This window comes from Pelodiscus sinensis, chromosome 29, assembly GCF_052426305.1.
Source record: "Pelodiscus sinensis isolate ZL-2025 chromosome 29, ASM5242630v1, whole genome shotgun sequence".
NCBI lineage: Eukaryota > Metazoa > Chordata > Testudines > Trionychidae > Pelodiscus > Pelodiscus sinensis.
The window spans coordinates 1,260,648-1,284,315 of record NC_143080.1 but is presented as its reverse complement, the minus strand read 5'-3'; the positions used below and the strand labels follow the sequence as shown (position 1 = coordinate 1,284,315).

The 23,668-nt window shown below is 59.5% G+C and overlaps 1 protein-coding gene across 3 annotated transcripts in view; it reads left to right on the top strand.

The window, feature by feature from the left end:
* The first annotated feature begins 4,841 nt into the window (after positions 1-4,841).
* Positions 4,842-23,668, top strand: part of NGFR (nerve growth factor receptor) — a 46,921-nt gene continuing 28,094 nt past the window's right edge. The window contains exon 1 of one of the 3 annotated variants that reach the window (XM_075911716.2): positions 4,842-4,862. In XM_075911716.2, the coding sequence (XP_075767831.2) occupies positions 4,857-4,862 (6 nt within the window). In that variant the 5' untranslated portion in view covers positions 4,842-4,856. Of the gene's footprint in view, positions 4,863-17,374; positions 17,560-19,109; positions 19,367-23,668 lie in introns of those variants that run through there. The other 2 variants (XM_075911714.2, XM_075911717.2) reach the window with 2 other exon arrangements.

The following is a 23,668-nucleotide window of genomic DNA, read 5'->3' as shown; positions in this document are numbered from 1 at the left end:
CAGAAACCAGCATAACCTGGCAACCCTGTGTGTAGGCAACGGTAACAAAATGTCCCACAGGGCCACATGCAGAACCCCGGCAGCCCACATGTGTCGCACAAGCTACAGGTTGCTCATCGCTGAACTACACTGAATTATCTCACTGATTCTTTGATGCTTAAGGCTATATCTACACTGCCACGCTATTTCAGGGTACTGGAGTATCCCGAAATCACTATCCTGCGGCTTCACAGCAAGCCCATTATTTCAGGCTCACTATTCTGACATCCCTGTAAACCTCATTCCACGAGGAGTAAGGGGCGTTTTGGAATAGCGCTTTATTTCAGAATGTGGTGCTGTGTAGACAGTGCTAGATGATGAAATAAACTATTTCAAAATAGCATCAAAATAAGATGCTCAAATTGTGTATCTTATTTCGAGTTACGGTGCAGTGTAGACGCACCCTCAGGGTGGGCCGCATACTAGCAAAATTACTAAGTCTGGGTTTTTCAGACATAGGACAATCCAGACTCCAATGCTGCTGAGCAGTGATCAGAGTTGGCCAGAGAATGGATTTTTGTTTCCACCCAGTAAAAAAGTCAATAGATTGGATTGTTTCTTATGTCGTGACTTGGGATGAAAAACCAAAAATTTGATTTTATTTTTATGTTACAAAATGTTGTTGTAAATGTTTTATTATTTAGGGTCAATCAAAGCAGTTTCCCCGATTTAATTATACACTTTTAAAAATATGAAATTAAGTCAGTTTTGAAATGAAAAGTCAATTTGAAAGAACAAATTGAATCTTTTCAGTGTGAAAACACTGACACTTTTTTTCCAATAAAATGTTGTGCAGATTGGTTCCATTTCACCCTTTTTTTCCCAAAAGAGCATCTTCCCACAGAGCCTGTTTTGGCAAAAGTTTTCCTCCCTGCTCTTCGGGCAGACTCAGGGAGCTCAGTCCTGGGGTCTCAGCTGCCCATTCCAGAGGGTCCCGTCTGCCAGCCCCCAAGATGCTGCCGCCCAGGGTCCCGCCGGCTCAGCTGCAGGCTGGGGGACTCCACCCCAGCCTGGGGGGTGAGGGACACAAATGGGCTAAGGAGGAGCCAGCTCAGCACCCCAGCCTGACAATTGTCCCAGTGCTGCTGGAAGACAGTGCGGGAGAGCCCTCCCCTCTGGCTTGCTTTGCTTGGCCGCCCCCTCTGCGTATCTTCCGGGAGCCGAATTCCTGCTGCGGCCAGATCTGGAGCCCCAGGCCTCTAGGAACCGAACCCTTCCCCACCGGGCAGAGCAGGCTCAGCTGGCCGGGGCGGGGCAGGGCAGGGCCGGGGCAGGGCACCTCAGTGGCCGTGTGAGTCAAGCTGCGAGCCAGCAAGAGCCAGGCGGCGAGGGTGGGGGGGAACGAGGAGCCCAGGAGGGAAATGCAGGCAGACGGCTCAGCAAAGCACCGTGCCCTCCATGGGGGGGAGGGAGAATAAAGGCCGACAGGCTGTGAACGGGCTTGGAGCCGACCCGTGTGCCCCACCTAGGATGGACACAGACGGGGGCCGTTAACCATCGGCAGCTTTAGGGCTGAAAGAGCCGACGTGAACCCACACTCCGTGCCACATACACACGGGGGCTCTCGTGCCCAGCCGCACAAGCGCACACAACGTCGCCAGCGCCCCGGCTCTCCCGTGGCCTCATGTCCAGCCCTATCCAGGTACCCAAAGGCCCCACACTCACATGCCAACACCTACACAGCCACCCTCAGGTCTCATGTGTTACCCCATGTGGCTGGGATTTTTAGAGAAACCCAACAAATGTCAGGGGAAGCTGAGTGCCTAATTCCCTTGGGCTCATTTGAAAACTCCAGATAGAGCTGGTTGGAAAATGTTCATTGAAACAGGGCATAGTCACCAATGCTCCCCCTGAGTTCTTCCTTCCATGTGCAGAATAAATTTTATGTGCACGAGGCGTGTGTGTGTGTGCACCACCAGGAGGCCCACATGCTGCGGGCGCTCTTCTAATCAGCTTTGCTGCCGCCCAAGCGCTCACCGTACAGGGACCCTGCTTGTGAGTGCACGTCGCCCGACACTCCTAGTTGTAGGCACCTGGAGTCTCATGAAAAACGTGGTCTCATGCCCACGGACGGTGCAGTTCCCTCGAGCCACGCGAGGGAAGGGTCTCGAGCCTGAATTCCCCAACAGGGCCTGGGGGATAATGCGCCCTGGGAATGGAGGGGCAAGGGTGACCCTCCACTGGAACGGGGGAGGCACAGCAGGGCTCTGCCTTGTACTCTTCTGGCACTTAAATGGCTCCTTGATTTCTGATCTGCAGCTAACGCCCCTCCCCTCCCGTCCCTGCAGTTTAATCTCTGCAAGCCTGAGAGGCAACAGGAATTTACAGTGGTTGGATTTCCACCCATGTTAATGAGCTTGGGGTCAAATCTGTGTCTCATTCCCCATCTTTAAAATCCCAAGTCAGATTTATTAACAGCACCGTGACCACAGGCCCGTGCGCCCCGCGCATCGTGTATTACCACCCACCTTAACGAAGTCCAGATTCGTGAAACATCCAAGTAGATAGCGATCCCAACGTGGACCCACCCCCGAAGGCAGATAAACCACACTGGGCTGCTTGCTTTCTCCTTCCTGACTGCCACGGCCCAGGTCAGATACCGGATCCGTTCCCAATAAACACTCGATTTTCTGGGAGATCGTAGGAAAAAAGGCCTCAGGGACAAAACCACAGAAAGCCGTTTTGCTCTCAAGTTGCCATATAAATGGCAATGGAGTAAATAATGGGGCAGATTTATCCACCTGCCCCGAGCCTCGTGGACGGAGTTGTTCCTCAACACCCAAACTTTGGCTTTCTCAGAGCTGAACCTGCCACTAGACCAACTGCCTTGGCGTCCAGGCCACGCAGGAATCCTTTTAACAAGGGGAGCCAAGTGACGGATTTGTAATCGAAACGGCTGCCACGTCCGATTGCTCGTTAATATAATCGAATCTCATCTTGATCAGGGCTTCCAGGTCTCCGCCCCTCATCGTTCCAGGGCCTGAGAAGAGCGCAGAGAATTTGGAATGTGGTCCAACGCCGGATCTTGACGTGAAAAGTCCCTACAGAGCTTTTCCCTCTAAGCCGCGCCTGGCCACGCACTGTGGAGGCCAATATTGCGGGACAGCGCCATGGCCAGGATAGAATTTGTGCCCAGTTTGGCGCGAAGAAGACAGCTGGGATGTGATCCGGGCACCTCCAGCTCCTGTTCCCGTTCTCTCACCCTTTGTCTGTTTAGATCAGTGGTCTCCAACCTTTTTACACCCAAGATCACTTTTTAAATGACAGACCAAGCCAAGATCTACCGCCCCGCCCCTTCCTTGAAGCCCCGTCCTCTCTATTCTCCTCCTCTCCATCACTTGCTATCCCCAATCCTTATACTGCTGCTTTTTTAAAAAAATGTTTTTCCAACATTTGGAAGTGGTGCTCAGCCAGGGTGCACCACGCTCCACATGGGCTGGTGCAGAGGAGAAGCTGCCTGGCCAGTTGGCTGTGGCCTTCAGCCCGGAGGAGGCTGAACCGCGCTCCAGCTGATCGGGCAGCTTCCCCTCTACGCCTGCCCATGTGGGGCTTGGTGCACCCTGGCTGAGCGCCATGGCCAGCTGGCCGGGCAGCCACTTCTCTTCGCTCCCGCCCGTCTGCCCTGCGCTCAGCACGGGAAGCTTGCTCCAGCACAGCTGGAGCTAGACACAGCCTCCCTGGGCTGAGCGCAGGGCAGCCGGGCTGGAGGGAAGAGAAGTGGCTGCCCGGCCAGCTGGCCATGGCGCTCAGCCAGGGTGCACCAAGCTCCACGTGGGCAGGCGCAGAGGAGAAGCTGCCAATCAGATGGAGCAGGGCAGCCTCTTTCAGCTGAAAGCCACAGTCAGCTGGCTAGGATGTTTCAGCCCTCCCGACCTCCCAGCTCCCACCATTCCTCGCAGCTACTCACCTGTGTTGTTGCTCAGTGAGTAGCTGCTCCTCAAATGAGGAAATCTAATGTAAATGTGCTGCGCAGGCGCGCAGTTCAGAGAGGGCTGAAGAGCTACTTAGAGCCCCTGAGATCTACTGGTAAATCGCGATCTACTGGTTGGTGACCACGGCTTTAGATCGTAAGCCCTTCAGGGCAGAGACGGTCCCTTGTTGCGGCGCTCTGGGAGGCATGGCAGAATGGGGGTACAATCTCCTTTGAGAGCTCTCCTGCGGCGGCCATGCCACGGTACAATGTTACTACAGGCTGAACCTCTCTGGTCCGGCAACTTCCGTGGTCTGGTGTGATTTGAGTGAGCCGGACGCCCCTTAGCTCAGGGGTGGCCAAGTTTCCTGCGGTCCCATAAAGTTTGTTTACAGCCCCCAGTCCTGGCTCTCAGGGTTCTGCGCTGCTACTTAGCTCTAATCTACCCCTCAATGCCTTTCAAGAGCCCAGTGAGCAGTGGCCATGTTGGTGATGCTGCCAGACAATATTGACCTCCGTGGTCCGGCAAATTCTCTGGTTCAGCACCAGCCAGGTCCCAAGGGTGCCGGCCTACAGAGGTTCAACCCGTGTTAGCAACATCTGCTTCTCAAATCCACGGCCTTGGGGGCTTTTCTATGTCCTGGCCTTTGGTGGGACGGACCTGGGGGGCAGGTAACATGCTCAGTTCTTGCCCGGGGCAGCAGGAAGGGGTAATCCAGGCTCGAATGGGGAACACCCCGGGACTGGCGGGTGCCAGGAGAGGGCTGGTTTCTCACAAAATCAAGAGCTGTTTTGTAATTGTTCCAAAATGTTTGGTCCTTAATCAAAAGCAGAGGTGATACGAGGTGCAGCGAGATGTCGGGATCCCACGGCCCCGCTACCCGCTTCCGATGAGGCAGAAGCAGGAATGCAGGTAAGTCGATACATTTCTCAGCCAGACTTTCTGGCCTGTTTGGTGGTCGGTTCCCTCTACCCCCACTGGATTGAGTTTTACAGCCCCCGGGGGAATTGGAGAAGAGGAAGGGGGCGGGGTGGAGATGAGTCAGCAGTGCTGAAAGAGATAAGCCTGAATCCTTTTCTGTTTGGATGACGGGGCTGCTTGTGGTGAGGGAAAGCAGAGCTCAGCAGCCCCGGGCTCACTTCTGCTTTGTGTCTTACGGTCCTAACGATCAGGCTTCTGGGTTTGAGCCAGGCTCCAGCAGGGGTCAGGAAGATCCCCCCCCCCCCGATGCCCATGCGTTCTGGGAGGGGTTTTGTTTCAATCTCCTTCCTCTGGCCGGGCTGGGGATGCTGGAACAATGAACAGGTGAACGGATAGCACTTAACTGGTTAACTGTTTTAACCCACCCTCACCCAATTCCTAGAGCTCAGGGCGTATCTTCCTGCGGGCTGGCAGGATCTTTAGCCACTGAAAGAGCCTCACACAGTAATATCCCGATCCTCTATGTATTGACAATTCCCAAACAAGCAGAATGCACGTGCTAAGCACGCAGGGTCATGCTCACCAATCCTGATACAATCAGGCAGACTTCCCCTGTTGGTCAGGCAATATCAATTTCCCTGGTCTTAGACTGTGTCTCTGAGGTGAGTTCTGGTTTCCAGATCTCCCCCCCGGTCCTCTTCCAGCCTTTTCTTCCTTTTGTTGTTTCTGATCTTTTTTTTCTCCTTCTTGAACCCCAGTTTATATAATGAAACCTGGAGCTAGACCTTAACCAATTCTCTTAGTATAATTTTACTAACCAACAATCGTAACAAAATGACCTAACCAATCATACCCCCCACCTTAATTGATTTACACCTAGCAACATTAATTATCCAGCAGACAGAAACAGTTACACACCAGACAGAGGTCACACAGTCACACAATAGGACAGTGTAGTGACAATGATCATAGGATGAGGATTCCACACCGTTCTCTATTGAGAAGCAGTTTCTTGCCAGACACAATGGGATGACTTCAGTTTTCTTTACCCATCTTGGGATCTGTTTTTTTATCTGGTGACAGTGGGGGAGCGATCAGGGCAAAGTCCCCTCCTCACAGCCTGGGGTGACACTTTGTAACTGTGAGGATGTGACTCCAGGCCTTACAGTACTGGCTGCTGCTCTTCAGTCTGGCTAAAGAAGGCAGCTTTGGTTCAGGCCTAGCACAAGCCTTCCTACATAAGAACATAAGAGCGGCCGTACTGGGTTAGACCAAAGGTCCATCCGACCCAGTAGCCTGTCTGCCGACAGTGGCCAGCACCAGGTGCCCCAGAGAGGGTGGACCAAAGACAATGATCAAGTGATTTGTCTCCTGCCATCCCTCTCCAGTCTCTGACAAACAGAGGCCAGGGACACCATTTCTATCCCCTGGCTAATCGCCTTTTATGGACCTAACCTCCATGAAATTATCTAGCTTCTCTTTAAACTCTGTTATAGTTCTAGCCTTCACAGCCTCCTCCAGCAAGGAGTTCCACAGGTTGACTATGCGCTGTGTGAAGAAGAACTTTCTTTTCTTAGTTTTAAACCTGCTACCCGTTAACTTCAATTGGTGTCCTCTAGTTCTTCTATTATGGGAACTAATGAATAACTTTTCTTTATTCACCCTCTCCACACCACTCATGATTTTATAGACCTCTATCATATCCCCCCTCAGTCTCCTCTTTTCCAAACTGAAAAGTCCCAGTCGCTTTAGCCTCTCTTCATATGGGACCTGTTCCAAACCCCTGATCATTTTAGTTGCCCTTTTCTGAACCTTTTCCAAGGCCAAAATATCTTTTTTGGGGTGAGGAGACCACATCTGTACACAGTACTCAAGATGTACCATAGTTTTATACAGGGGCAGAAAGATATTCTGTGTCTTATTTTCTATCCCTTTCTTTTCTACAGAAAAGCCATATTGTTACAACTTAGCTCCTCGGGGCCTGTCTGTCCTTATAAATTCTGTGAGCAATTCAGCCTGCTCCATCCCTACCGTAGGCAGCGTATTCGTAGCGGTGTCTGTCCCAGGATACTAGAGACGAGGTGGGTGAAATAATCGCTTGTATTGGCCCAGTCTCTGTTGTCGAGAGAGATGAGCAAAATCGGTTCATCTAAAACATCAGACCAACAGGCCTCACAGGTTGTGACTTCAGAAGGCAAATACTTTTGCTGTGTAAGTCAGAGTGTGGCAGATTTTTGGGTTGGGTTAATAAAAAAAAAAGTAAGGGTTTTTTTCTTCCAAAAAAAAAATCACATCATAAAGCACATTTCCATGAACAATTATGGTGCCATAGTCTAACTTTTTGTTGGTAGTTTATAGCCAACCGGTATTTCTAAACCCAGCAATTTCTTTGACATCATCGGCGTGGTCTTTATTAGAACTAGATGAAACACTTCTTGTGGAATGTTTTTCTTCTGAAAAATGTGGATTTATTAAAACCAAAGTCTTTGTGGACAAAAATTATTCTATTATCCATAGTATATGGAGAGGTCCTGGACTCGATCTCTCGGGGCCCCTTCCAGTTCTAGTGTTCTAGGCTTCTAAATAACTGGCCAGATTTCGTTGGGTGCAAACAGGGCACTTGGCTACCCAGCCCTGTGCTCTTTTCAAAGCCTGTGCTTATTCACGATGACTAGTGCTGTTACCGATGCGACAATCAGGGATCAGGGTCCCACCGGGTGCTCGGTACTGTCTAAAAACCACCAATTCGAAAAGCTTCCAAAGGGAGCCGAGTTTGTTGCTTTTTAAGTTTTTCCTGTTAGACTAATAGTCTAGTAGCCCTTTCTAGACTAACAAAACATGTCGATGGCATCAGGAGCTTTCGTGGGCACAGCCCACTGCTTCACATGACTAATTCCAAAGACAGTTTGTCTGATCATGGGCCCGGATTGACGGGCCGGGAGAGAGGTGGGACTTTTTTTTTTTTTTTTAAAAGACTGTTGTTTTAAACCAAACCCCCAAAAGACCAAAACCCGCCTCTTCTGAAACAATCCTCGTCGGGAGCTGGCATCTTCGAGCACGTTGCAAGAGCAGAGCATGCCCTGGAAAGAGGCTCCAGTGCAGAGCACAGACCCAGGCATGCACAGACCAGCGCTTGCAAAGCACAGCTGCTGACCCCGCCGCTCACTCACTTCCTCCATCCAGCGTCTCGGCTGGCGCATGGTTTCAAAACCCGCCCCCTTTATGATCAGGAGACGACCCGCGAGGGAAGAAGGGAAGAACCTCCTGTGTCTTGAGCAGTGATTTAGATTCAGTTTAGCAGTTTTACTATCCAATCACAAGCCAACGCGCTCTGGATTTAGGGGTTTATGGGCCTTTCCAGTTTAGGGGCAAATTATAATAATCCTTCATTTTAAGAGGGGATAAAAATAAAGACTCAACGACCGCACGGGAGTGTTATTGTGAGGGTCGGTGAGTTAATGTCAGAGAAGAGCTCTGCGTAGCTTGAAAGCCTTTTTCAGCAACAGAAGATGGTCCAGTCCAAAGATATTAGTTCACCCTCTTTGCCGTGCTCATATTCCAGTCCCCTGGCCTCACGGCAGGACCAAGCACCATCTGGCTCATCCCTGGTAGGTGTCTGTCTCACCTGCTTTTCAATATCCCCGGAGATGGAGACTCCACAACCCCTCCCCCCCAGGCGATTTATTCTAGTGTTTAACCCCCTTAGGAAGTTTTTAGGGCCGGAATTTCCCAAAACACCTAAGTGACTTAGATGTACAAATCTCATTGACCAAAGTCACATGGGCCCAGATCCCCGAAGGCTTTTTGGGTGCCTAACTCCCATTGGTTTCAATAGGGGAGGAGGTTTAGGCACCTGAGTCCCTTAGTAAGAGCTGGACCCTAGGTGCTTTAGGAGCTCAGGAGTGTCTAAACGGCAGCTGAAGGCTTCTCTAAAAGGCCCCGTTTTCAATGGCAAGGGGAAGTGCACCCTGTTTCCAAGCAAGCTGACTTTGTTTCGGCCCCAGGCTGCGCAGCCGCCGTATCCTCGTTCTGTGTGGGTATTATTTATTCATCAGGATGTGTTACTTACGGTAATGTGCTGCTGCCTTTGTTGGACTTGTAATTACCTCTGGCTGTGGAGTCAAATCAATGAGAAGGTTGACGGCTGGAGTTTGCGCAGTGTTTAACGCCACCTATTTCTGGGAGGCCGCCGGGGCCGCGTGCCTGTCATGCCTGGAGAGAGAAAGGCAGCCCAGTGTTTACCCCCGGCTGGTGTCTGGCAGGGGAGCGAAGGAGAGAGAACTCTGATGACAACTTGCTGCAGGCAAGCTGGGCTCCATCCTTGCGAAATGCCTCCCAAAGCGCTTTGTGAGTGCACAACCCTGCATGGGCAGGCACTAACGAACTCACCCTCCGAATAGGCCGAGGAGGAAGGTGTCAGCGGGCGTGTCCACACACGGCGTGTGCCCGAATAGCTAGTTCAGAACAAGGGAGTATCCATCCGTCAGTCTGGCAAGGGGGTGGAGGGATCTTGAATATCGCCAGCAAACATTATGCACTGTACGCAGAGGCCTTGACTCCCCCGGAGGAGACGAATTCCAGAGTAAGAGGGTGCGTCTACACAGCACCCTCGGCTCAAAACAAGGCACGGAATTTGCGCTTTGCTAATTGCGTATTGTGGTGGCCCAGGCCCACCCCGTCCCAGGAATGGCGTCATTCCGGGGTGGTCACCGCCTGATTGGTCGCCGGACGTCTCACTAGTGCATAAGTCTCGTGATCCCTACACAACTCTAAGACCGTGAGTAGTCCTACTCACCAGGAAGTAGGGCCTAATAGGCAGAGTCAGCGAACGCCCTGGCTTCAGGGCAGTAGGGCCTAATAGGCAGAGTCAGTGAACGCCCTGGCTTCAGGGCAGTAGGGCCTAATAGGCAGAGTCAGCGAACGCCCTGGCTTCAGGGCAGTAGGGCCTAATAGGCAGAGTCAGTGAACGCCCTTGCTTCAGGCAGTAGGCCTTAATAGGCAGAGTCAGTAAGCCCTCCTGGCTTCAGGGCAGTTTGGCCTAATAGGCAGAGTCAGTACGCTGGAGATTAGCCCCTGGTAGGGGGACCTGGGTCCCGACCCAGAGCCCTGTGAGCAGTGGGGCTGCCTATCGCTCCCTCTTGGCGGTGAATCCGGCCAAAAGCTGCCGAGAACACTTGGGTAGGAGAGGCGGCTTCTGCACCCTCCCTTGGTCGCTTCCTACCGGAGAAGAGTAAAATCCAGCACCTGGCTTTCTTGCATGCCTGCCAGCCTTGGTCTCCTGAAGGCCAGCACTGCAACCTGCTCTCTTTGCTCTCTCCTCCTGGTCGTGCTGCTCTTTCATTCCCTCTCCTCCCCTCCCGGCTGGGGAGGTGCCGACTCGGTGGCTGACGAATTCAATGGGATGAGCTCCATGCACATGCCTGTCCGCTGGAAGATGCTGAGTCGGGTGCTGCTCCCTTCCCCCGCAGGAAAGCTGGCTGGAAGTGACATGGAAGTGGTTTATTCTTGTCCGGGAAGGGCATGTGCCATTCCCACTGCAGGGGGGCTCGGCTCAGCCCACCCCCCGAGCCCGACTCCCTCTGGAGCCTCAGGGGGGTTCAAATCCGGCCCTGAATTTTGCAGCTTGGACCCCTGTCTAACTGAGATGAAGCACCTCCCCATACCGGATGGAGCCGCGCTCAGAGCCCGGAGCGGGGTTTGGTCCTGCAGCAACTGATGGAAACGCCCATGTAGCCCCTTCTGCGGCGTTAACAGTCCCTGAGACCTGCATTTCCGTCAGGGTGACTGCCCAGGAGTATAAAATAATCTCAGGCAGGTACTAATGAGCTCAGCCAGTCAATCAACCAACGCAACAGCAACGCCCCCTTTGCCCTCAACTCCTTAGCAACATTCCCCTAAATCCCTCCCAGCTGGCTTTTCCCAGCATGCCCTGAAGGCTAACGGGCACGGTGCATGTCCCACAAGCCCTCTCTTTCTAATGTTTTCCATCCATGGGCGGAATAAATTTTGTTCTGTGCACTGAGGTGTGCATGGATGTGCACCACCAGTAGAAACTCAGGCTGCTGGCTGTGGGCCTCTACTAATCAGCTGGGGGACACCTGAATCTCTCCTGGGCGGCAACCCAAGAGCTCAGCGCACAGGGAACACTGCTCCCCAGTACTCCGGATGAGCTAGCAGGTGGAATGAAGGGAGGACACTGAACCCCTGAGAGACGGGGCTTGAACACATGGCTGCAGCATGTTAGCTGGCGCCTTTGCAAATGCACTTCAGACCTAGGGGTCACTCTGCTAAATGAAGAGGCAGCAGGTTTAAAACAAACCAAAGGAAGTTTTTCATCACTCAGCGCACAGTCAACCTGTGGAACTCCCTGCCAGAGGAGGTTGTGAAGACTGGGACTTTAACAGGGTTCAAAAAAGAGCTAGATAAATGCACGGAGGATTGGTCCTTCAATGGCTGCTAGCCAGGTAGTGTCCCTGGCCTCTCTTCATCAGAGCCTGGGAATGGGCGACGGGAGGGATCACTGGATGATTCCCTGCTCTGTTCACTCCCTCTGGGGCACCTGACACAGGCCGCTGTGGGCAGACAGGACACCAGGCTGATGGACCTTTGGTCTGGTCCAGTCTGGCCGCTCTCATGTTCTTATGAGCTGAGGGGAGCTGCCGGGTCCTGGCATCCGACCGCACACATGGGTGCAATGGGGCTGTGCCCACCACCCTTAGAAACCTTCCTCCCCCTCCTCTTCCCTGCAGCCCCCCTGCTCCCCTGAACTTCCGCCCCACCCGTGTCCCCTGCCTGCCTCTCGCCCACCAGCCTCTCCAGCCCCACGGTGCTCTCCACGCTGGAGACCCTGCCTCACCCGAGGGAGGGTCAGGAACAAGCAGGGAAACTGGGCCTCCTTGTGGGTGCAGGCACCGGAGGAGGGAAGCCGATTGAACCGAAACCTTCCCGGGAGCCTCTTTCCCTACCATGCTGCCCGTTTCCAGCCCTGAAGGGTGCGAGCTGCCAGACCCACCTGGCACATCGGACCTCAGCCCGGAGGCCTCTGGGGATGTCCCAGGATCCAGGGCCCGTGGGGGCGTCTACACTGCGCCGAGCGCGAGAGAAGATGCGCCAGCTGAGCTATGCAAATGGCGTCGCTGATTTCCTGCTTTGGCGCTGTCCGCACGGCGCTATGTGGGAATGACCCGCTACTCCGAAGGCCCCTTCCCCCTCCGGGGACGCCGGGACAGCCAGCCCCTTCCAGTGCAAAGGAGCGCGCGGGCTCAAGAGCTGCTTGGGGTACCCCAATACCCCGCAGTGCAGCCGCAGCCTTGGAGTCGATTCACATCCCCCCGTTTCTCCCCAGTCTGACGTGCTCCTGCGGAGCGGCCAGGGGACCGGTGTTACCGGAGGAAATCGGGGAGGGGGGAGCACAAGGGAGTTTAATCATGCTGCTGCTCTCCCCACTGGCCCACATCCCCCGCCTCCAGCCTCTGCATCACAATCCCCTCCACGCCAGCCAGAGCAGAGCGTGGGTTCGGCGCCGGAGGCTTGGGCCCCGAGTGGGCGCTGGTCTCGTACCCCGGGGGTCAGCTCTGCCAGGTGGAGACTCAGCCCCCTGCTTCGCCCTGGCCAGGCCAGATTGGAGCCAGCAAACCGGGCTGGCTCGGCTGCCCCGCGGGAGGCGGCAGAACAAAGCGCGTCCTTTATTCCATGTGGCTTGGCGTGGACAAAGGGGCTTTCCGAAGGCTCCTCTGGGGCTCCTTGGCGGAGCAGACTGGGCTGCCCAGTTGCACGCAGCTGCCCGGGCTCTGCCGTTCGACCCCCATCTGCTTTGGCAGGCCCACAGCTCGCGCTTGAGAGAGGACATGCAGCCGGGGCCGGCCGATAGGACAAGGTCCCAGCCACGGCAGGAAGGCAGCCCAGAGCTGTCCGCGGGGACGTCCCCCCTCTTCGGGACTTTACACAGCAACATTATTTCGAAATAGCTTCCTCCGGGGTCCACGCAGCTGGCCGTTATTTTGGAAGAACGTCCAAACGCTGTCGAGCTGGCGGACTTCTTCCTCCGCCTCCTGGAAGCCTCCTGGCACGAGGAGGAAGGGGAGTCGGGGGAAGATGCGAAACCAGGGCCGCGTCGACGCTCCCGATTTCAAAATCAACTCGTTCCAAGTCAGCCGTTGGGGTTGCTCAGTTTGCTGCTGGTTCGAGGTGAGCCCCGCCACACCAGAGGGTGAAGGAGAGGTGTTACCCTGGGCGCGTGCCCAGCGGCTCCGGGCACAGAGAGCCCGTCACACCGTGTGCTGCAGCCCAGCGAGGTGCGGTGACGGGCGAGAAGCCGGCGCTGCAGTCCTGGGGTGAAAACCACACCCGCTCCTTGGCCTTGGGGGCTTGGGGGGCGCTTCGCCACCAGGAGGCTGGAGACACATGGGAGGCAGTTCAAAGGGAGCGTCAAACCACCGCTGGCGAGTGGCAGGGAGAGATCAAAAGGGCTAAATCTCTCGGCTGGGCAAGGGCTGGGAAGGACGCGGATTCACACGGGGGGGGGTGCACGAGGGTGGGTCTAACGAGGGGGGAGGGGACCAGCTGAGGACAGGGCCTCGGACCCGCTGCGGGTCTTGTAGGAAAGGGATTTCCCAGTGCGGATGGGGGCAGTGAAACGCCCTGCGGGAGAGACTAGGCCGAGAGGGGGCCATGGGCCGGAGGCGAGATGGAGGAGGGGGAACCCTGCCTGAGCTGGGGGGGGGGCTCTGCCCATTTCGATGCCTTTTGTTCTCCCCCAACCCCCGCACGGGCGAGATGCTGCCAGGGTGGGAGGCCTGGCTGGAGGGCGGGGGGGGGGGGGAGGTTCATTTCATGGGAACCAGTCTCCTTTTGGCTCGGTTTTCCACTCAGCCATTCACGGCGAAGTCCAGAGGGGCCAGCTCCTTCATTCTGCCCCCCCCCCCCCGGCCCCGGCCAAGCCCCATTGCCTCCCCGGAAGGACTGGGGAGCGGCAGGCACAAAGGAAGTCTCCCCCCCCCCCCCCGCTACACACCTGCGGGCGTTTCATCCTGACTCCCCTCTGTTCCGTAGGGAGGGTCGATGCCCCCCCCCCCCCCCCGGCCGGCCTCCCCCGGCCAGCCTCTCCCCCCCCCCCCCCCGCTACACACCTGCGGGCGTTTCATCCTGACTCCCCTCTGTTCCGTAGGGAGGGTCAATCCCCCCCCCCCCGGCCTTGCCTGCCTTTTGCTGCTGGAGCCAACTCATTGGAGAGCTCCCGGTGCCCGGGGAGGCGACAGGCCCAGAGCGCGCTGGGTAACTGGGCGCGACCCCGGGATCCACGCCGGAGCGAAGGCCCAGGCAGGGAACGCCTGCTCCCCTCTGGGAGGCCTCGGGCTCAGCCGGAGGAGCAGCCCCAGGGCACGGCAGGGGTGGATCCAAGGCAGGTTTGCTGACGCTGCGCTCAGGCCCAGCAGCAGAAGGGAAGGGCAGGTGGCCAGCAGCAGGCTGCAGAACCCAGCCACCTGCGGCGAACCGAGACGTCAGCTCCCCTTGTCCTTCCTGCTCTGGCGCCTCCTGATTCCCACTGAGCTCCAGGCACCGCGGTGCACGGGGCTGCACAACCCCTGGCCGCAGGCAGCCCCTGCTCCGGACAGCTGGCCCTCCACAGGGACCGCGGGCGGCATTGCTCCTGCTTTGCAGATGGGGAAACGGAAGCAGGAGATTTATTCTTTCCCAGTGACTTGCGCAAGGTCACCCAAGGTCACCCAAGGAGGCAGTTGCAGAAATGAGCCCAGATCTTCGTGCACCAGGGAAGAATTGTGCCTCAGTAACAGGGGCCCCGCCGTGTTCTCCGCAGCGGCGCCACACGGCGCAATGATGTTTCATTCGAATGGTCCTCGGGTGGGACAGCGTTCTTCCCACTCTGCCCTGCAGCAGGGTCACCCCCGTCGCCCCAGCCTTTGGGCCCAGGCCTGCACAACATACGGCCCAAGGGCTGCATGCGGCCCGCCGGGGCTCACGGTGTGGCCCTGACGACGACGGGCGGCCTGCGTGCAGCTCCGGCGCGAGCCAGAGGGCTGGCGTGACGTCACGGCCAGCGACCACCGGATTAAAAAAGGCAGAAGCTGGGAAGGGGCTTGTGCTCAGGGGAGGGGGCAGGTCAGGAGAAAGGGGAAGACACCAAGGGGCCGGGTGCAGGAGAGGCTGGAGACAAACATGTTTGTCCGCGTGTTCGGTCTTTTTGGGGAGAGCATCCGCACCTGCGGCCTGCAGCTGTTTGCTTTGGAGGAATATGGCCCGCGCCGCTTCCCGAGTCGTGCAGGCCTCCTTTGGGCCATCCTAGTGCCAGCGTTTGCCCCAAAACCAGGGGCTTGGCTGGAGGCTAGGGACTGAGTAGCTCCCCTTCCTCCCCCCCTTCCCTTCCTGCGACCGATGCAGGGCAAGGGTTGGGGGGAAGGAATGTGCCTGGCTGGCAGTCCCTGGCTGATGGATCAGCCCCCCTGGGGACACTAGCAGCTGGGATCGTTTAGAGCAGCCTTCAAGCTGCTCTGAATTATGCTGCACACCCCGGCTGCACACAGCTGGCCTAGCTACAGGAGGGCGAACGAGCCACTTCCCTGCTCCCCTCCCCCCGCCCAGACTGGACTGGGCATGTCTCAGCGGCCCCCCCAGGCACTGCCCCACACGCTTGGGACTGTTCTCGTAGAGCCCCACGGGCCGCTTCCGAGCCCCCCGCCCCCTGGAGAAGCCGAGCCGGGTTCCGTGCAGGCAGCCTTCTGGGGCCAGCGAGCTGGGTCTTAGCGCAGCCGGGGCGGGCGGGGGAAAGGGGGGATTCCGTGTGCGGGTCTTCTCCCTTCCTGGGCTTCTCAGGCGCCCTCGCCCCTCGGCGTCAGCCCCGAGGAGACGCCACGGTGAGGCAAGCGCAGAGTCAGCCGGCGCCCCGGGAGCCAGAAGGCGCAGGCAGGCGGCTGGGTGGGTGTGGGGCTAGGCCTGCGGTGGGTGGGTGGGTGTGGGGGGTTGTACGGGCTGGCTGGGTAGATGGGGGAGGGGGATCGTACTGACGGGTGGAGCTAGGCCAGCCTGTGCGGCGCTGTCCCCGGAAACCCTGCCCGTTACCTGAGCCTCATTCAGCTTTTCCGGAGAGATGAATGGGCCCCGGCGCGGGAAGGGAGCAGCGAGCGGGTTTCTGGCTCTGAGCGATCCCCCCCCCCCCCCCCCCAGTTAATTGTCTCCCAGGCTCCTTTCCAAAGAGACTCTGGCTGAGCAGGCAGATGCCAGCTGGGGGGGTGGGGGAGTGTGTGTGAGAGAGAGAGAGACAGTAGTGATAGAAATGTAGCCACCTTAGTCTGGGGTAGCTGAAGCAAAACACAGGACTGTGCAGCACTTTACAGACTAACAAGATGGTTTATTAGATGATGAGCTTTCGTGGGCCAGACCCACTTCCTCAGATGGAGAGAGTGTGTCAGTGTGTGTGTGTGTGTGTGTGTGTCAGTGTGTGTGTGTGTGTGTGTCAGACTGTCAGTGTCATAGTGTGTCTTTCAGTGTCAGTGGGGATCAGTGTGTGTGTGTCTGTCAGTGTCAGTGTGTGTGTGTGAGAGAGTGTGTCAGTGTTATTGTGTGTCTGTCAGTGTGTGCATCTGTCAGTGTCAATGTGTGTCAGTGTGTGTGACAGTGTGTCAGTGTTATTGTATGTGTCTGTCAGTGTGTGTGTGTGTGTCTGTCAGTGTCAATATGTGTCAGTGTGTGTGTCTGACAGTGTGTCAGTGTTATTGTGTGTGTCTGTCAGTGTGTGTGTGTCTGTCAGTGTCAATGTGTGTGTGTGAGAGTGTGTCAGTGTTATTGTGTGTCTGTCAGTGTGTGTCTGTCAGTGTCAATGTGTGTCAGTGTGTGTGTCTGACAGTGTCAGTGTTATTGTGTGTGTCTGTCAGTGTGTGTGTGTCTGTCAGTGTCAATGTGTGTCAGTGTGTGTGACAGTGTGTCAGTGTTATTGTATGTGTCTGTCAGTGTGTGTGTGTCTGTCAGTGTCAATATGTGTCAGTGTGTGTCTGACAGTGTGTCAGTGTTATTGTATGTGTCTGTCAGTGTGTGTGTGTCTGTCAGTGTCAATGTGTGTGTGTGAGAGAGTGTGTCAGTGTTATTGTGTGTCTGTCAGTGTGTGTGTCTGTCAGTGTCAATGTGTGTCAGTGTGTGTGTGTGTGTGTGTGTGTGTGTGACAGTGTGTCCGTGTTATTGTATGTGTCTGTCAGTGTGTGTGTGTCTGTCAGTGTCAATGTGTGTGTGAGAGAGTGTCAGTGTTATTGTGTGTCTGTCAGTGTGTGTCTGTCAGTGTCAATGTGTGTCAGTGTGTGTGTGTGTGACAGTGTGTCAGTGTTATTGTGTGTCTGTCAGTGTGTGTGTGTGTGTCTGACAGTGTGTCAGTGTTACTGTATGTGTGTGTCAGTGTCACTGCGTGTGTGATGCCCCGGGGGTGGGGCGCGGGGGAGGAGCTGCTGCCGTGACTGGCTGCTCCAAAAGCCGCCCCGCCGGTGGGAGGGCGGCTGGATCCTTCCCTTCCCGCGGGGCTGAGCCGGGCTCAGAGGCAGGTGCTGCCCCGCAGCCGGACGGGCGCGTCCCTGTGCCGAGCGGAGCGGGCCGGAGCCGGGGCCGGGCTCTTCCTGCGCTCGCAGCCCCGCGGGGGACCATGGAGACCCGGCTGCTGCTGCCGCTGCTCCTGCTGCTGCTCCCCGGGGTGAGCGGCGGGGCGGGCGCGGGCTGGAGCCGGGTGGGGAACGGGAGAGGCGGCGGGGCGGGTCCCCGGGCACGCGGGCGGGGGCCAGGCAGGGGGCGCAGAGCGGTTGGCAGCTGGCAAAGGGGGGCACCGAGAGCCCAGCTGAGCTGCAGCCTGCGCCCCTCCGCGGGCTCTTCGCTCCGGCCCCTTCCCGGGCTCAGCGCCGCCTGGGGCGCCTTCCGGACGGCGGCTGGACTGGGGATCGAGAGGCGAGCGGTGCGCCCACCCCCTTCCTCCCCCGCCTCCTGAGCCCCCGGCTGCACCCTCCCCCACCCTTTTATCCCCCACCCCTCCATCCCCCACTGCACCCTCCCCCACCCCTCCATCCCCCATCCCCGGCTGCACCCTCCCCCACCCCTCCATCCCCCACTGCACCCTCCCCCACCCCTCCATCCCCCATCCCCGGCTGCACCCTCCCCCACCCCTCCCCCACCACCCTCCCCCACCCCTCCATCCCCCACTGCACCCTCCCCCCACCCCTCCATCCCCCACTGCACCCTCCCCCACCCCTCCATCCCCCACTGCACCCTCCCCCCACCCCTCCAACCCCCATCCCCGGCTGCACCCTCCCCCCACCCCTCCATCCCCCACTGCACCCTCCCCCCACCCCTCCAACCCCCATCCCCGGCTGCACCCTCCCCCCACCCCTCCATCCCCCCACCCACGGCTGCACCCTTGCCCCGCCCCTCCATCCCCACCCTCCGCGGCCCTTTTCCTGACCCACCCCTCCCCCTCACCTCCTGTGCCCCTTTCCAGACACTCCACCGCCTCTCCCCCCCACACACGCTGCTGCCCCATTCCCAGAGATGGGGACCAGGCAAAATCCGCCCCGCCCCCCTCCCGCCAGGAATCTAACCGAGCGGCACTTTCCAATGTTCTTAGACCCCTCCCCGCCCAGCAGCCCCAGGACGGTACCAGCCTCCAGGCGCCGTCGCCACGCCTGGCTCGGCTCAGCCTCAGGCTGGGGGGCTCCCCGAGCCCCCAGCCCCCCCCATGACCTTCACACGCAGGGGAAGAGGGAGCGGGGTTCTCCTCGGGGCCGGTGGCAGCGGGAGGCGTCTGCCCCCCGGGGATCTGGGCTGGCCCCGAGCAGACGCTACAGGGTCGTAGAGAAATTGAGGGTTGCGAGCCAGAGCGCCCCTCCCCCACCCTGCTTGGTCGGGGGGGGGGTTAAAATACGCCCGGGGCGCGCGAGCAGCCGGTGGCACCGACCCGGCCAAGCCGGGCAGCCGGAGGGAAGGGCCCTGGGCCGAGCCCGGCGCGGCAGGGACCCGCAGGCGGAACCTCCCGGCCTTTGCTAAGAGCATCTCGCGCCGGGCAGCCCGCAGCGGGAGCTCCGGAGCCGACGCAGCCGCCCGGCCCCCGCGCCCTCGGGCCAGGAGGGAGGCGGCATTTGCCCCCGAGCCGGGGCTGAGCCCCGCTGAGAACACCTGCCCCGCTCCGTGGGCAGAAACTCCCCCGCTGGCTGCGCGCAGGCCTGGCCCGGGGGGCTCGGCCGGGAAGGGAGCGGGTCGCGCTCCCGCGCCAGGCTCCGGGGAGGAACTGCCCGCTGGGGCTGGGCACCGGGGTGGAGAGTCCAGGCCTCCCCGGAGCGCTGGGGTTGTCCTGAGCTGGTGCTGCGGGGGATGAGGAACGTAAACTTGGGGGGGCTCCAGGATTCAAGGTGGGCCCGTCTCCAGCCCCTGCTCTGCGCCAGCTGCCCCGGCCTGGGTAGGGTCCTTCTCGCGCCCGAGACTTACGGACCCTGCGCCCTGCTGCCGTGGCCCAGGTAGGAATCTGTCCCGGAGGGTCGCTCGCCCTCTCCCGTGGAACAGACCCGCCCCCGCCGCAACTTGAAAGGCCCTTGAAGCCGCACGGGGGGTCCCTGCGCCTGCTCGCCCGGCTGGCACGATGCGTTATGGGGCTCAGACCTGCGGCGTCGCCAGCGGGACTTGTGTGAATATCACGCGCGTTGCGTACCGTGCGCTCCCCCCCCCCACGCGCGTTACTCTCCGCGGGCGACTGCGGGGCGAGAGGCTCTGGGGGCCCCATTTTCCACCCCGTTTAGTAGCACGGAGGGGCGGGATTGCGGGGGGGCGGGGGCGCTGCTCTTTTCGGTCGGGCCTTCCCGGGCAGGAGTCTCAGCGGGGCGGGCAGCCAAGGCTGCCTCCCGGCCATCGGATTGCAAGGGGCCAGCCACAGCCCGGCCTGGCTATGTCACTTCCAGCCTCTCGGAGCCGCGGCAGCGGCTGGGGCAAGAAGCTGGCTCTTGGGGAGCCGCCTCCTCCAGACCCAGCCGGCCTGTGCGCAGAGACCGAGAGCGCAGCTGCCCTGGGCCGGTGCGTTCCCAGCGTTAGCTCAGTCCCGGGCGCTGGCAAGCCGTGCTGCAGGGCAAATAACCGACTGGCGCACCAGGCTGGTGCAACACCGGCTCACCAGAGTAGTGCAACACCGGCTCACCAGTGTGGTGCAAAGGGCCGCGAGACAGCTCGCGGGGGGCGGGGACCAGCCGGGTAGACGTTGCGGACTGAGCCGGACAAATTCCCCGCACCCAGCGCCCCAGCCGAAGCCAGGGCAGCCACCCCGCTCGGGTCTGCCCCGCGTCTCGCCAGCCTGCGAGGCCCGGTGCCGCGGGCTGGGCAGTGGTTCCCAGGCTCTCGCTAGTCCGCTGCGCAGCAGAGAGCCGCAGCCGGCTGCCCAGCGCCGCGCCGAAGCGCCCTGGCTCCCCGCGCTGCGTAACCGGAGCCCTTTGTCATTCAAATGCCTCGAACTGGCGCTGCCGTGTCTCACGCTCCGCGCAGCGTGTGGCGAGCGGACACCGGGAAAGGAGGCGGCTGATCGGCCCGGGGGTGGCAGCTGCCGGCTCGCGGGGCGCAGGTCCCCTGAGGGGCGCGGGGTCCCGAAACAGCCGGGAAAGCAGCGTCCCAGCCTCCCTTTTCTCATGGCTGGGTGGCTGGGGGCCTGTGGGCAGCGCTGCTAGGGCCCGTGCGCACGAGGGGTGCGGCAGGGAGGGGCCACCCGCCTTCCCACCGCTGGTCAGTCTACGAGAGGCCGATCCGTAGGCGGCTTCCAGCACCTGTGGGCAGGCCGAGGGGAGCGGGGGGTGAGAATCCGGGAGCCCCTCTCCCAACGGCTGGGAAGGGGCTGGGAGTTCTCCCCGGGGTGCTCTTGTGTGGCCGCTCCCGGCTACTGGCGGCAGCGAACGGGGAATTTATTACGCAGAAAGGAAGGGACTTTCCCCGCCCGCTCAGCGACCCCCGCGCCCCGCTGGCTGCTGCTGGCAGGTCGGATTCCTGCTCTCCGGCCTCTCCCCAGGGCCACACTTGGGATCCTTCTTCCCGAATAACTCAGAGGCTTTCTCGGGCCCTGCCTGCAGCCAGACAGAAACCGACAGGGCTCTTGCCCCAGCCGCCATGAAACGGACCAGGCGTGTAGGTGTCAGGAGCAGCGGCCCTCGGCCTGCGGGGAGACAGTGCTGGGGCCATGCAAAGGCCAAAGGGGAGACAGTGCTGGGCCATGCAAAGGCCAAAGGGGAGACAGTGCTGGGCCATGCAAAGGCCAAAGGGGAGACAGTGCTGGGCCATGCAAAGGCGCCAGGGGAGACAGTGCTGGGCCCATGCAAAGGCACCAGGGGAGACAGTGCTGGGCCATGCAAAGGCCAAAGGGGAGACAGTGCTGGGCCATGCAAAGGCCAAAGGGGAGACAGTGCTGGGCCATGCAAAGGCCAAAGGGGAGACAGTGCTGGGCCATGCAAAGGCCAAAGGGGAGACAGTGCTGGGCCATGCAAAGGCCAAAGGGGAGACAGTGCTGGGCCCATGCAAAGGCCAAAGGGGAGACATTGCTGGGCCATGCAAAGGCCAAAGGGGAGACAGTGCTGGGCCATGCAAAGGCGCCAGGGGAGACAGTGCTGGGCCCATGCAAAGGCCAAAGGGGAGACAGTGCTGGGCCATGCAAAGGCGCCAGGGGAGACAGTGCTGGGCCATGCAAAGGCCAAAGGGGAGACAGTGCTGGGCCATGCAAAGGCCAAAGGGGAGACAGTGCTGGGCCATGCAAAGGCCAAAGGGGAGACAGTGCTGGGCCATGCAAAGGCCAAAGGGGAGACAGTGCTGGGCCCATGCAAAGGCCAAAGTGGAGACAGTGCTGGGCCATGCAAAGGCCAAAGGGGAGACAGTGCTGGGCCATGCAAAGGCCAAAGGGGAGACAGTGCTGGGCCATGCAAAGGCCAAAGGGGAGACAGTGCTGGGCCATGCAAAGGCCAAAGGGGAGACAGTGCTGGGCCATGCAAAGGCCAAAGGGGAGACAGTGCTGGGCCCATGCAAAGGCGCCAGGGGAGACAGTGCTGGGCCATGCAAAGGCGCCAGGGGAGACAGTGCTGGGCCATGCAAAGGCCAAAGGGGAGACAGTGCTGGGCCATGCAAAGGCCAAAGGGGAGACAGTGCTGGGCCCATGCAAAGGCCAAAGGGGAGACAGTGCTGGGCCCATGCAAAGGCCAAAGGGGAGACAGTGCTGGGCCCATGCAAAGGCCAAAGGGGAGACAGTGCTGGGCCATGCAAAGGCGCCAGGGGAGACAGTGCTGGGCCATGCAAAGGCGCCAGGGGAGACAGTGCTGGGCCATGCAAAGGCCAAAGGGGAGACAGTGCTGGGCCATGCAAAGGCGCCAGGGGAGACAGTGCTGGGCCATGCAAAGGCGCCAGGGGAGACAGTGCTGGGCCATGCAAAGGCCAAAGGGGAGACAGTGCTGGGCCATGCAAAGGCCAAAGGGGAGACAGTGCTGGGCCATGCAAAGGCCAAAGGGGAGACAGTGCTGGGCCATGCAAAGGCGCCAGGGGAGACAGTGCTGGGCCATGCAAAGGCCAAAGGGGAGACAGTGCTGGGCCATGCAAAGGCCAAAGGCCAGACAGGCCATTACTGGGTTCAGCAAAGCTCGGATCTGGGACTGAGTAGAGCTCGGGCGTGTCCGCGCCTGTCGCTGGCTCTAAGGGGTTAGCTCGGAGCACTTGGATTTGGAGCCCTGTTCCCCCGGCCCTGGCGTCCGGCCCCTTCTACTGGGTAAAGCACAAAGTCCCAGCCCCCAGCGCAGTGAGTAGGTTTGTTTCGGTGGCCCAGAGCGGCCCCCCCCCCGAACGGTCCCCATTCAGCGCGAGCCGGGAGCAGGGCCGGCCCACAGCATTTCGGCACCTGCGGCGGGAGCTCAAATGCCGCCCGCGTGCCCCGTTCTCCTGCCTGCCTGTTCTGTCTCCTGTGCCCCCTTCCTCCAGCACCGCACCCCCCAGCTCTGCATCTCCCCAGCAGCCCAGCCACGTTCTCCACTCTGGGTCCTCCTGCCCCCCTGAGGTGGCCGCCTCAGTTGCCTCATGTACGGCCAGCCCTGCCCAGGAGGGCTTGCCAGGCATTGCTCGGCCCTGCAGGGTCACTGCTCAGGAGGAGGAAATGGGAATTTCGGCCTTCGGCCCGTGCGCTCCTGGGCCTCTCTCCGGGCCCGGCACATGGCCGGTAGCGCCATGGAAAGCGGCCCAGCTTTGCCAAGTTCTTTTCATCCCAAACAGCCGCCAGGCAGCAGCACCGTTTGGTCCTTTCTGGGCAACATGGGGGCCCAGAGCCTCAAAAGTGCCGAGGCGCCTAACTCCCCTTGGTGTCAATGTGAGTTAGGGGCCCAGATACCTCTGATGATGTGGGCCCGAGAGCCCTGAGCCAAGCGATCGCCCCCTCTCTCTTGTTTGTCCCAACTCGGGCAGCCCCGCCGGCTCCCTCAGCCTGGCAAAGGGGGGGGCTGCCGCTGGCCGGCTAGGGAGGGTCGCCCCTGCCCTTTCCCGAGCCCCCGCCGTGCAGCGCGGGGCATGTTGCTGCTCCCTGCGCCCAGGCAGGGTTTATAGACACCCCCAAGATTGGTGCTTCCATTAGGCGAGGGGGGAGCGGCGTCCCTGGCGCTGCGCTGAGCGAGCCCGGCAAAGCGAACCGGCCCGAGGAGGAGGGACCTGAAATATCGGGGGGCGGGGCTGGCAGCCAGTGCTCTCCACCCCACTCCGAGGACCCCCCCGCCCCTCCACGCGGGGTGCCAGGCGGGAGCTGGTCCGCAAGGAGACCCAGTTCA